This window comes from Lissotriton helveticus, chromosome 9 (genome assembly GCF_964261635.1).
Source record: "Lissotriton helveticus chromosome 9, aLisHel1.1, whole genome shotgun sequence".
NCBI lineage: Eukaryota > Metazoa > Chordata > Amphibia > Caudata > Salamandridae > Lissotriton > Lissotriton helveticus.
The window spans coordinates 656030075-656043318 of NC_136070.1; the positions used below are offsets into that span (position 1 = coordinate 656030075).

The 13244-nt window shown below is 45.2% G+C and overlaps 1 protein-coding gene across 2 annotated transcripts in view; it reads left to right on the plus strand.

Annotated features, from left to right (window-relative positions):
- YIF1A (Yip1 interacting factor homolog A, membrane trafficking protein) overlaps positions 1–13244 on the plus strand; it is a 177913-nt gene that overhangs the window by 15909 nt on the left and 148760 nt on the right. For both annotated transcript variants that reach the window (XM_078660748.1, XM_078660747.1), the window contains exons 2-3: positions 3769–3897; positions 4068–4291. In XM_078660748.1, coding sequence (XP_078516874.1) covers positions 3870–3897; positions 4068–4291 — 252 coding nt within the window. In that variant the 5' untranslated portion in view covers positions 3769–3869. The remainder of the gene's footprint in view (positions 1–3768; positions 3898–4067; positions 4292–13244) is intronic.

The following is a 13244-nucleotide window of genomic DNA, read 5'->3' on the forward strand; positions in this document are numbered from 1 at the left end:
ATGTCACAACTTACAGCTGTATGTTTTTCTTGGCTTTAAATGGGAGAACCCTGGTACACATGGACCTGATGCCCTTTGCCAGTTCCATCTCCTTCGGATTAAAATTGGTCACACTAAAGGTGCACTTCTTTAGTATGGGAGTTGGGAAAATATGAGAGCATGCAGGAGGTAAAAATAGATTAAGTTCAAGAGCCTACAAATAATGGGTAGCTCCACATTTGGCCTCTACAACAGTGTCCTTAACATTACCTGACTTGAACTGGATTTACTACTGTGTAGGATTTATCGTGTTGAGTGTTTGCCCAAAGGAAATGAATGACCTGCCCACCATTATCTGGGGTAGTTTGTTGCAAACACCATCCAGCATATGAGAGAGTCTCAGGGCCGTATCAAATCCTTCATTAAATCTGGTTTGCAGGGGAGGAGCTACGACACCAACCAAGATGGCAGCATAGTCTCCCGGCTTCGCTGACCTCCGTCCTACGCTCGCTTATCCTGTCGACTATCCTGATCTCCTGCCCCGGATTCGTGTGGGTGAACTAGTCGGCACCCCAATGGTGTGACCACTGAATTTTTCTGATGTTCTGGGGTGAAGTAACATCGAAAATGTTTTGAGGCCTAACCCAGACTGGAAGCCGGGGACTCGATTGCTGGTCTACCCGGGTCCGAAGTGAACAACAACGGACTGAGGAGAGTGGTTGGGTCCGGTCCTTGGAACTTTTGAAAATTTCTCTGGACTACTTTGCAACCATCTGCTGCCTGGTGCTGTACCTGAGGTGAGGTGACGGGTGGCGCGCGGTGCTGCGTCGCGGGGGGCCCCGGCCCTAGCACCGCTGGTGCCCCGGGGTGGGGGTCCCGCCGCGCGTTGCTGCGTGCTGCTGGCCCGTCCCTCACGGCTTGTTTCTGCTCCGGCGTATCCTGCCCCGGAGAAGGCGCCTCTCCGTGGGGATCGTTATGTCTGCGGACGTATGGAACTTGGCGGAACGGACCCAGTGTGGCCCTTCCTTGCGGATGGTAATGGCAGAACTTGCGGCGCTTCACGCGACGGTGAGGGCCCAGGTCAATCATTTACTGTCTGCAGCAGATGGGATCATAGGACCGGGAGCAAACCCTGACTTGATTTTTGAGACCTGGCTGCCGACCTGCCTCCTGTTGGGCGCCCTAGTGGCGCGTTTGGACCCGGTGCTGGAAGCTGTGCCTGCCCCCGAAGAAATGGAACTCATCGTGTGTGCTGAGATTGGTGACTCTCTTACGTTTTCGGAAACATCGGTCCTACAGTTATCGGAACATTTCACTGCTTCCCTCATCCTGGACACTGTTGGCCCACGCTATAATCTGTATCGGAACGAGTCGCACCCCCTCCCCAATCGGTCTCCCAACATGGCGGATGTAACGATGCTTGGCTTCGGAGACGGGGAGGGACATCGTTTGTGCAAGCCGTGTGCGTTGGGATCTGCTATTCCTCTCCCGTTTGCTGGCCCAGGCTCCGGCTGCTACTGTGTGACTTTTGACTTCCCGGGGATGGGGCTTTACTTATCCGAGGGACTCGGCAACTTTGATAGACGGGGCCAAGGCTGAGATTGTGGGTTGAATTGTTCACAATGGATCTATTGGTAACGGGACTGCTTCATTAACAGACGGATTCCGGGGCAGGGGGTTTCTGGTTTCCCCCCGGGGCATTTTTGTATGGTGGACAACTTTATTTGTGCTGGCTTAGGGGGGCCCCCTTTGTTAGGGCGGGGGGAGAGACCGGGAGCGCATAGACTATCGCCCTCCTCCACTTCCCCGTTGGGTGGGATTTCCTTTCTTTCTCCTTTTTCTCTGTTTCTTCTATATTTCGGGTTTGGTTCTCGGGCGACAGGCACACTGCTGGGGGGGGGGGGTGTAGTCATCTGCAGGGGTACAGGGTGGGGGGTTGGGGAGGGGATTTTTTCGTTTTTATTTTTGTTTCTATGGCCTTTTTTCTCTTCTCTTATCTTTCTTTGTCTTTTTCTTTTTCTGGGTCAATGCAGTGGGTTTCCTTTGGTATTAATCACTGCTTTTTCATCTGTGCCTCAATTTTCGTGGTGTTCTCTGGGTCTTAGGGCAGGTGACTAGCAGGCGCGAATTGATCGTAATATTCCCTCCCATCCTGAACCGCCTGTTCCAGCGCCATTGATTTGACCGATTACTGTTGACACGTTTACTATTCTGCCTGCCGTTTTTTGCTGCTGGGAAATTGTTCGGCACCTGATCCTTCCATCCTATACTATAAAATGAAAACCTTTTATATCCTGTTTTTCTAATTGTGCTGTTCAGTGACCAAGAGTACGCTAGCATGGTGATTCTGCTCCCCGAAGTGCTGCATGTGATTAAAATTGCTCTCTGTTAATCTAACTGCTTAGCGGCCAGCCCCGGGGGTTGTAGGCCCATACTTGTATTTGGTTGAAATGTCAATAAAGATTTAAAAAAAAAAAAAAAAATCTGGTTTGCAGAATTCTGATCAAGGATATCCTCGAGCAAAGACTTGGAATTTTCCAACATATTTTGAAATTCTGAATGCCGTAGGCCTGGTGAGATATTTGGTTATGTCATAACATAGTTAATTAAGGCATATGCCCATTTAATACGTATGATGCAATAAAATGAAACTACCGTCCTTTTTTCAGACGTAGTTTTGGTTTCCAACGGTTCCTTGACATACAACTCCAGTTCAAATAAAGAACACTTTTAAAGCATGTTTGAAAACATTGCCACCTGCTATTGCAACCCTTGGGGGTTTCACATTAAAGATACGATCAAACATTTAAAAAAAAAAAAATCAATTCAGTTTTATTGTGGATTCTTTGAAACCTTTACAATACCATGTCAGCGTACACTAAATAACTCCATGCCGTAAGCTGTGTTTCTATTCTTATGGCTTCTAGTATCATGGTTGACCAAGGTAAGGATCACCATCTCTGTACACGTTTCACTACTTGATGATTCCATTCTAAATTACTGCTTAAGTAGTTCTGCTCCATACTGGAAATGAGGACGAATCAAAGCGCTATAGGCTGACCGAATTGGGCATGAAGAAGGGCCTCCGCACTTATTAATAAACTGCTTTAGCCCACGTTATGAGGACAATGCTGTAGATTTTTTATCAGTTCAATGTGGTGTTTCTGTTTTTTAACCCCTTTTATTTTCTTTCCTCCTAGAAAACGCCTCTAATTTGTATTACCTATTTGTATTACCTTTTCCCAGTACCAAAACCTGTCTTGAACGTATTTAGTTAAAGCTCCTTCCTAAGGCAGTATTCATGTAATACTTCAATTCCCTTGGCAGGCCAATTTCTGTCATGTTCATTATCACCAAATCGTCTGCATTTAAAACACATAAATATGTGGCCAGGCTCCAAGTAGTGTCTGTGTCGTGGATGTTTTCCTGACAATCCCCATATTTTTTTTCCCTATGTCTTTATTAGCATTTTTTTATCATAATACAACAATACACAACATGAGACGAAGACTGCAAAATTCTCCAATACTCATTGTCAAGTATACAATACTATATACTCCAATCCCAAGGAAAGGAGTCTTGTCTGTACAGGAGCAAGATCGTGGGGGGTATACTCAAACACAAATTATCCAGAGAATTCCCATGCATTTAACAGAGTTTTGGGATTGTGGGGAAGGACTGTCTTCTGTAGCTGGGCAATATTGACCATGTTAAGATCTGTAGTTACGGGTACTGACTTTTGAATGTTAATTTTAAAAGTGAACCTATATTTTTTCATTCTTGCATCAGGGATGGGAGTGAATCCACGGCATCCAAGAGGAAAAGCATCACATTGTTCATAGATTATCAACTTTCTAAAGAGTGTTGGGTAAATTGGTTTATGGTACGGCATGGCAGACCCTCTTCGGTTTCATTCTGGTAAGTTTGAGATTTTCCTATCAATGTGAATAGATCACTGTGCACCAAAGGATTTATTCCAAGTTTGTGCATCCAAAGCTTAAATTGTGCTTCAGAATGTGAAGTTGAGGCCAAACAGAAGCTTGTTGCTTTACACTTTTTCGTGTATTATGGTTCTCTCCTTTGTTTAGGATCCAAGCACCGGGGGAGAGGCCCACCCCCACAGATGGCCGACCCTAACCAGCTCTTTGATGACACCAGTGGTGCAATCCCACCCCCTCACGCAGCCTACGGCAACCAAGGTATTGATATGGGATTCAACGTCAACAACATCTTCACTGATCCCATGGCCAATGTTGCAATGACCTACGGCTCCTCCATTGCTACACAGGGCAAGGATATTATGCACAAAGAGGTAATGGAGCCATCCCTTCTCTTTGGGGCTTTAGTGCCCGTGTGTTTTAGACATGGTCCAGAATGCTGAGAGTGACATTAGCTTATTTTAATCTTGTATTGCTAAAAGTATAAAGTATTTTTAGAATGTAAAAGACTTAAGTTCATTCGTGGTGATTTTTGATTGTCCTCATTTAAAAAATAGAGCAGAGTATGTTGTGGTTGACAAACCACCAGACACCACATGGCATGTCCTAAAGACATTCTTGTCCTTTGTGGTGGTGGGTTCCCTAGATTGAAAGACCAATGAGGACCTGAGGGGGGTACTCTAGTATTGTTCTATGGTTCTCTGTTTGAGTGTAATATGGGTTCTTAGAATGTTTCCTTTTAAGGCACTGAGTTATTTTGAGTTAACATGTTGTAGGCGGAGTTAAAAAGACAATTTACCTCGTTCAGTGCTTCTGTATATTGCGTGGCCACTGATGAGGAGGTTGGTTCAAGAGGATGTGTTCTTTCCTGGTTAATAGGTTCAGTTAGAAGTTTAAATTGTATTGCGCTTTCAGGGCTCTTAATGAGCACCCTTTGTACTTAGCATCTGCTTTTTGATGCTGGTGGGAGCAAGCATATTTTGCTGATTTCTAGAGCTCTCATTTCTGAAGCAGGGAAAACAGATTCAATAAGTGAAGTCTGTGTCTGGATATGATTCTAGAATTTATCTATGAGTGTGAGAAATAAAGGTTTCAGTTTGTGAGAAGAATCCTAAACCATTGAAATATAGTCCATTTTTGATCCCTGTGACCTATCTTGAAGTTGAGTTCTAGACCTTCTGGTAATGTTATGAATTGCTTCACCAAGCCAACTCGTAGGCCAATTCTTTGGATAACTCTGAGAAAAATGTTCATAGGATTGATTCTCATAGAGATATGAGGGTGATGCTAGTCTCTCACTTTTAAAGCTGAAAAAATATGCTGATGACAGTAAGTACTTGATGGTGTAAAGTCAGATCTTTATGTACCTGAAAGCCAAGGTTGTTGACTCCTGATATCGGAGAGGGGCAGGCACTTTGGAAAAAGGTAAGAAATCTGCCATACAAGTGTCCTCTTTGACTTTTGTTGCTAGTAACATGAGTCGCTGGCGCATAAACTTTCTTATCAAACCCTGTTTTCATCCAAGTCCTGTCTGTGGATAAGGCTTTGTGTACTCTTTTTAATAGTTAGAAGGTGAACCTTGTGGCTTTGAGAATCTCCTGAAATATATTTTTGTACAGAAGAGACATGAGTCTTTAATAAGTTTGTCTAGACCAGCAGTTCTTCACCTTTTGGTTTCCGTGAACCACTACTGAAATACTAATGGAAGCTGGGTACCACCACGTAAGAAATTTCGATGATTTTGAACTTCAAAGCAGTACAAAACAATGCAATTTAATTCTGCAGGATCAAATTCTGCGAGTTCACCCGTGCCTAAATTTTATTTTGGACACTGGACTAATGTCAAAAAAGGTATTGCTCCCCCACTTGTAGTGGTCAAAGACCACCTAACTTCCCTCAGATGGTTGTGCAGCACAATAATAGTCCTAATGGGCACAGATTATGATCAAACTAGTGTATCTCTTGGCAAAAGAGAGGTAGTTCAGTGCTAAGCTGCCTTGAGCAGCCCTGTTGCCTTCACTTCTCTTTATTAGTAACAGCTTTTCATGGATTTCCAACCTCTGATATCTGGTAAAAAGGTGTTTGACCCTATCCTCTTTCTAGCAGCTGATTAAACAAAGTTGTAAATGGTGAGCCCCAAATCCAATTCTCTTTTAAAATACTATGATCTTTAAATTGCCTTATTCATCTCAACATTTATACTTGGTGGCAGAATTTTCAGTGTCCATAATGTAGGCTGGCATCTACCTCTTGATTTGCGAGGATAGCTTTTTATTGTTATTGTTGTGATTACGGAACAACACTATTAGGATGAATGTTTTCATTGTTTTTTGCACGTTTCCACATGTTTCCTTTTCCTGCCAAGCTTACAGTACTGTCCCTTCATACACTACATTTGTTTCCTTGCGTCGCTGGCCTCTGCTAACTTGATCCCAATTGTGTCCATGCTTTATCTATGTAATAGTGCTACTGCATCTCTTGTGTAAACTTTGAAACCCAACCTGGGTGAGCGCTTCCATAAACCAAGTGTGGGTACTCTGTATAGAATGGTTAGTTCCTCTGATTCCCCAGTGGTAGTCGGCTAGGAAACTGTAGTCCACCATTGGGAAATTGAACAACCTTCTGAGGACAAACACACCAAATTGCTAACCCTTTCCTTAAACTGAGTGGGATTCTCTTAGAATAATTAGCGCAGGAGATAAATTGGATCGCAGATGGCAATTATGCATTCAGAATTTAGAATCAGTAATTACTTAAACATTAGGAAGGAGTGTTGATTTATAAATAACAAGATGGAGGTCAGTATGCACCAAGCTGTAAGTAAACTAGGTGGTACCCATTGACCGCACTAGGGTAAGTATTAGACTAGGGACTGTCTGGAAACATCCAAGACTGGCAGTAGAAGGTCAACAGGGACCAAGGTATAGCAGTAATAAATAAACCTAGAGGCAACTGGCGTTTGATAAGGCTGAGTAGAAGAGCAATAGCAGTGGAGCAAAGAATGGTATTTCTGGACCAGAGCATACCAGAGAGGCAGAGGACTGGAAAAAAAGAACATGTTACACGAACAACTATTTAGTAAACAGTGGTTTCCATCTACCTGTTACGAGCAGACCGATCGAAATTTCACTTTCCATATCTTGATGTTTACAGAGACATCCAAATTCTTTGTGGAAAAAAGAGCAAATGTAGTCTGCGTGTGTGTGTGCCAAATGTAGGCTTGTGTGTGTCGCCATATGACAGTACCTTAATAAGTCATTGTATTCTTCGATGGGCTCACTTGCACCCTGGACAGAAATAGAATGGAAATGTAAGCTATAGACAGGAGAGAAAATTCAGTTTTTCCTGTATTGGGAGTGAGGGGAGATGGGAGGGGGGTTGCTGGGCTAGGAGAAAGAGCGCTAGAAAAGGGCCACAGAAAAGGCTGTACGTTGGCCTAGGATAGAGTGGCTGGACCAAAAGAAGTAAATTCAGAAAAGAATAAAAAGTCGGGGAAGAAAATTGTCCTGAGAAGAGCGGGAACTTGTATTCCATAATTTACAGTAATGTAAAATACTAATTGGAACACTGATGTAGAATACATTAAATTAATCAATAGATTCAAGAATTATACAGGTCTTAAAACCAAGGAGCACTATGATAGAAGCATTATGCTGTAGGTATGAATTTTGGCAGCAGAGAACAACCCCACATGAGTGAGTTCAAGGTAGCATCAGGCATGTGTGCAACTTCAAGAAAATCAATGCATGAGGAGCTACGACACCAACCAAGATGGCAGCATAGTCTCCCGGCTCTGCTGACCTCCGTTCTACGCTCGCTTATCCTGTCGACTATCCTGATCTCCTGCCCCGGATTCGTGTGGGTGAACTAGTCGGCACCCCAATGGTGTGACCACTGAATTTTTCTGATGTTCTGGGGTGAAGTAACATCGAAAATGTTTTGAGGCCTAACCCAGACTGGAAGCCGGGGACTCGATTGCTGGTCTACCCGGGTCCGAAGTGAACAACAACGGACTGAGGAGAGTGGTTGGGTCCGGTCCTTGGAACTTTTGAAAATTTCTCTGGACTACTTTGCAACCATCTGCTGCCTGGTGCTGTACCTGAGGTGAGGTGACGGGTGGCGCGCGGTGCTGCGTCGCGGGGGGCCCTGGCCCGGAGGCCCGGCACTAGCACCGCTGGTGCCCCGGGGTGGGGGTCCCGGGGTGGGGGTCCCAGAAACAAGCCGTGGGGGGACGAGCCAGCAGCACGCGTTGCTGCGTGCTGCTGGCTCGTCCCTCACGGCTTGTTTCTGCTCCGGCGTATCCTGCCCCGGAGAAGGCGCCTCTCCGTGGGGATCGTTATGTCTGCGGACGTATGGAACTTGGCGGAACAGACCCAATGTGGCCCTTCCTTGCGGATGGTAATGGCGGAACTTGCGGCGCTTCACGCGACGGTGAGGGCCCAGGTCAATCATTTACTGTCTGCAGCAGATGGGATCATAGGACCGGGAGCAAACCCTGACTTGATTTTTGAGACCTGGCAGCCGACCTGCCTCCTGTTGGGCGCCCTAGTGGCGCGTTTGGACCCGGTGCTGGAAGCTGTGCCTGCCCCCGAAGAAATGGAACTCATCGTGTGTGCTGAGATTGGTGACTCTCTTACGTTTTCGGAAACATCGGTCCTACAGTTATCGGAACATTTCACTGCTTCCCTCATCCTGGACACTGTTGGCCCACGCTATAATCTGTATCGGAACGAGTCGCACCCCCTCCCCAATCGGTCTCCCAACATGGCGGATGTAACGATGCTTGGCTTCGGAGACGGGGAGGGACATCGTTTGTGCAAGCCGTGTGCGTTGGGATCTGCTATTCCTCTCCCGTTTGCTGGCCCAGGCTCCGGCTGCTACTGTGTGACTTTTGACTTCCCGGGGATGGGGCTTTACTTATCCGAGGGACTCGGCAACTTTGATAGACGGGGCCAAGGCTGAGATTAAGGGTTGAATTGTTCACAATGGATCTATTGGTAACGGGACTGCTTCATTAACAGACGGATTCCGGGCGGGGGGTTTCTGGTTTCCCCCGGGGCATTTTTGTATGGTGGACAACTTTATTTGTGCTGGCTTAGGGGGGCCCCCTTTGTTAGGGCGGGGGGGAGAGACCGGGAGCGCATAGACTATCGCCCTCCTCCACTTCCCCGTTGGGTGGGATTTCCTTTCTTTCTCCTTTTTCTCTGTTTCTTCTATATTTCGGGTTTGGTTCTCGGGCGACAGGCACACTGCTGGGGGGGGGGCCGTAGTCATCTGCAAGGGTGGGGGGTTGGGGGAGGGGATTTTTTCGTTTTTATTTTTGTTTCTATGGCCTTTTTTCTCTTCTCTTATCTTTCTTTGTCTTTTTCTTTTTCTGGGTCAGTGCAGTGGGTTTCCTTTGGTATCAATCACTGCTTTTTCATCTGTGCCTCAATTTTCGTGGTGTTCTCTGGGTCTTAGGGCAGGTGACTAGCAGGCGCGAATTGATCGTAATACTCCCTCACATCCTGAACCGCCTGTTCCAGCGCCATTGATTTGACCGATTACTGTTGACACGTTTACTATTCTGCCTGCCGTTTTTTGCTGCTGGGAAATTGTTCGGCACCTGATCCTTCCATCCTATACTATAAAATGAAAACCTTTTATATCCTGTTTTTCTAATTGTGCTGTTCAGTGACCAAGAGTACGCTAGCATGGTGATTCTGCTCCCCGAAGTGCTGCATGTGATTAAAATTGCTCTCTGTTAATCTAACTGCTTAGCGGCCAGCCCCGGGGGTTGTAGGCCCATACTTGTATTTGGTTGAAATGTCAATAAAGGTTTTAAAAAAAAAAAAATCAATGCAAAGCAACTGCACACACTTTGGTGTAACACAGTACAGAATATACCAACCAAGCAGGAAACAAACTTGTATATTTTGTGACTTGGATCCAAGTCTATTTTCAAAATTACACGGCCTTACAAGGACATGAATATGCAAGTTTGCTTGGTTTATGCAAACAGCTTTCAGACAGTCCGTTTTGTTTAGTGACCCAAATGCAGATAAACTGGGATCTACTTTGTGAACGTGGTTTTTCAATAGTCTAAATAGAAAAGAACCAGAATACATTATTCTGGCTATTTGCCAAATTAAATGTGTCTTGGCGAGTTTTCTGGAATTGATCAGAGGTTTGCAATTCAATCAGTGCAACCAATTTTATTATTTAAGTTTTGGAACTCAACTGAGGTCCATATAAAAAATACATAGATAAATGCTTAAAAAAATCGTCACTACAGTATAATAAAACCTTCCCCCCCCAAAAAGGGCAATCACAAAATATATTTATGAAAACCATAATAAAGTGTACTATTCCATCCATTCGATATTAGGATACAGAAATACATATGCATATCCATAAAAATAAATGAATAACACGTACAGTGCGATACACTCCATAAGAAAATACTAAACCTTAAAATGTGTAAAATACAACACACTTCATATTAAAGTGCTGACGACCTAGAAAGTGGAAATGCAAGAACAATCCTATTTGGGACAAATAACGTGTTGTTAGAACATGTAACTGCAAGGACGGAATATACGGTTCAGTCCATCCAATTAGTGAATTGAAAAAATACAGATATGTGCAACTAACATAGGTTGAAGCATATGAAGTGCAAATAAAGTATATAAAAGCACATGGATTGCAATTCCTTGCACGTAAATTATAAAGTGCGAAGTGCCATACACATATACATGAAAACATTTAAACTCATTAAAAAAATCATTTAAAAAAGTTGAAATAACTGTGTGCAAACCATTTCAGTTGAGGCTCACCAATGTTTATTTGCGCATCCAACCAAAGGAGTTATATTATGTTTCAGAAAGATCAGTTTTTAAAAGTGGAGATGTGCAGAATGAAGATATGGACATACAAAAATCACACAATTTAAATCTTGAACGTTATTGAGGCAAAGATTGTGAGAAGTTGGTCTGGTATATTAGAGTGGGCACCTTGCACCAGTCCAAACGCCCCTTATTGATGATGAGGTCAAAGACAACCTTCAAAGAAAGCTATCCAAGTGGTAGTTGTGGAGAGCAGCCTTCAGTCTCGAAAGAATGTAAAGCAGCTTGTTTTACCAGACTAGAACCTCCTGAATAAACAAATGAAAGGAGAACCACACAATAGATATATAAATTATATGTATTTATTAGTAAACACACTCTACTAACCTCTATACGAGATTAGAACACAAGGCACACAATTATTAATCAATAGAACAGTAAATGGCACAATGCACAGTGGGCTCCAGGGGGAGACCATACCATATACTAAGAGTGGTATAACCACCACGAATTACCTAGACATAGTACCTAGAGCACGTAGAATCACTGGGGCCCCAAGCAACCACCCAAAGTAGTGACACAGGGGACCCACGGAGGACTGGTGCAGTGGGAGAACACAGACATGAACTCCGTGCAACTCTATGGGAAAGTCACGGTTGGAAAATTAGATTAAGGTCACTTCAGAGAGTACTTCAAGCAAACTTTTTGGAACATAGAAGGTTCTAAGGCCAGCACCCTTGTGAGTACCGGAGTACCTGTGTTACCTATCCCAGGGTAGGCGGGTGCATAGGTGTCAAGTGATGTCGGAAACCTTCGTCGTTTTCAATGGCGTGACTCGAAGTGCTGCTGCCGGGAAGATGAAAAGTGTCCGGTGGAATCCAAGCCTGGATCCGAGGTGAAAAGAACCTGAAAACAGAAGCGTGACCAGGGGATCGGTAGACTAATGCCCAGCGATGTTGGGTGCTTTAGGTGAGATGACGGGATGCTTGACTCTGCAGCCACGGGGACCAGGAGACTTTGACGACGACCAAAGTCCGGAGGTGAGCAGTCCCACGAAGGAGGTCAAGTACTGAGTGGTCAGTGTCCGGATCGAACATCAACAAGCCTTGGCAAATGCAACCCAGGAGGGAGAGGAAATCAGTCCCGTTGTGGACCGGCATGGTCCAGGAGACTCCAAGTTATGGGGAGTCGGGGCATGTCTGGAGAAACCAAGAAAGCCCAAGAGAAATCAAAGTTACCTTCACAGGGACCCACAGGCCAATGGACCAGGGATTGCAAAGGGACCTTGAGCTGAATCAAAAAATACCAGTCCACGGAACACTTTGGAGTGTAGGACGGAAATCTTCGGTGCAATTACTGCTCGGGGTCAGGACAACATGTAGCCCACAGCACAGCCTCCGGGATCGCCAAAAAGCATATGCTGCTGCAAAAGTACACTGTGCACAGGGGTTCGGGTTGCACGGTCCCCACTAGGGATACTGGTCTCAGAATTGCTGAGAGGGCAGATCGACCTGAGGGACGCTCAGGAACCCACCTCCTGTGTTGCAGAAATCTTCCCGAGTCCTCAGGAGCTCGGGAGATGGAAACCGGTCAGATGCGTTAACGGTGCCTGCCTTGCAGGGGAGTAACTCATTAACTCCAAGAGAGATTCTTCAGTCATCCAGCAGAGTGCAGATCGTCGAAGTACTTGGTTTCTGCTTTGAGAGTTTAGTCCAGGTAAAGTCTAAAGTCCTGTAGTCGGGGTTCCTACTTTATACCCAATGAAGGGGTGGGACAAACTCTGGGAACCCACCTATGGGAGTGTCCGGACAGAGGGGTGGTTACACCCATGTCCTTTGTCCAGTTTTGCGTCGGAGCAGGAGCAAATGGCTCCTGCAACCGGTTTGAACTGGACTATGCGCAGGGACACCAAATGTGTCCCCAGTGCAGACTGTCAGGCACTCTCCGGGTGCACCCACCCAGCCCCAATACACAAAATTATGTCTGGGAGGTGGTCACAACTCCCTGCGACAGGAAACCTATTGACCAGCCTCCCCTGCTCTAGCTCAGCCGCAGGAGGGCAGACGCATGTCTGTGGCTGGCATCATCCATTTTGTGATACCCAGGTCGAGAAAGCTGATACCGGGTTGCCCGGTGACCCAAAGTAGTGAATCTACAAGGGAGGAATCATACCTTCCACACCAGTTACTCGTGTGGAGGAGGTATGATTCCAAGGTGTTTGACACTAAACACAACATGTTTCTAAGCAGCCGTTTTAAAGTTAGCATTTACTGCAAGGTTATAATGCACTTCAATATAGATAAATAAATAATTTATTTATATATATATATATATATATATATATATATATATATATATAAGCGCTCCAAGGTTGCCCAGCTGGCAGGAAGCACTCAGGGAATCCGCAATGCCACCTTGACTCTGTGACCCACGGAATGCAGCCTGACGCGTTTCGCAATAATTCTCTTCAGAGGCCGTTTCGTTGTGTGTCATAGCGTGAGGC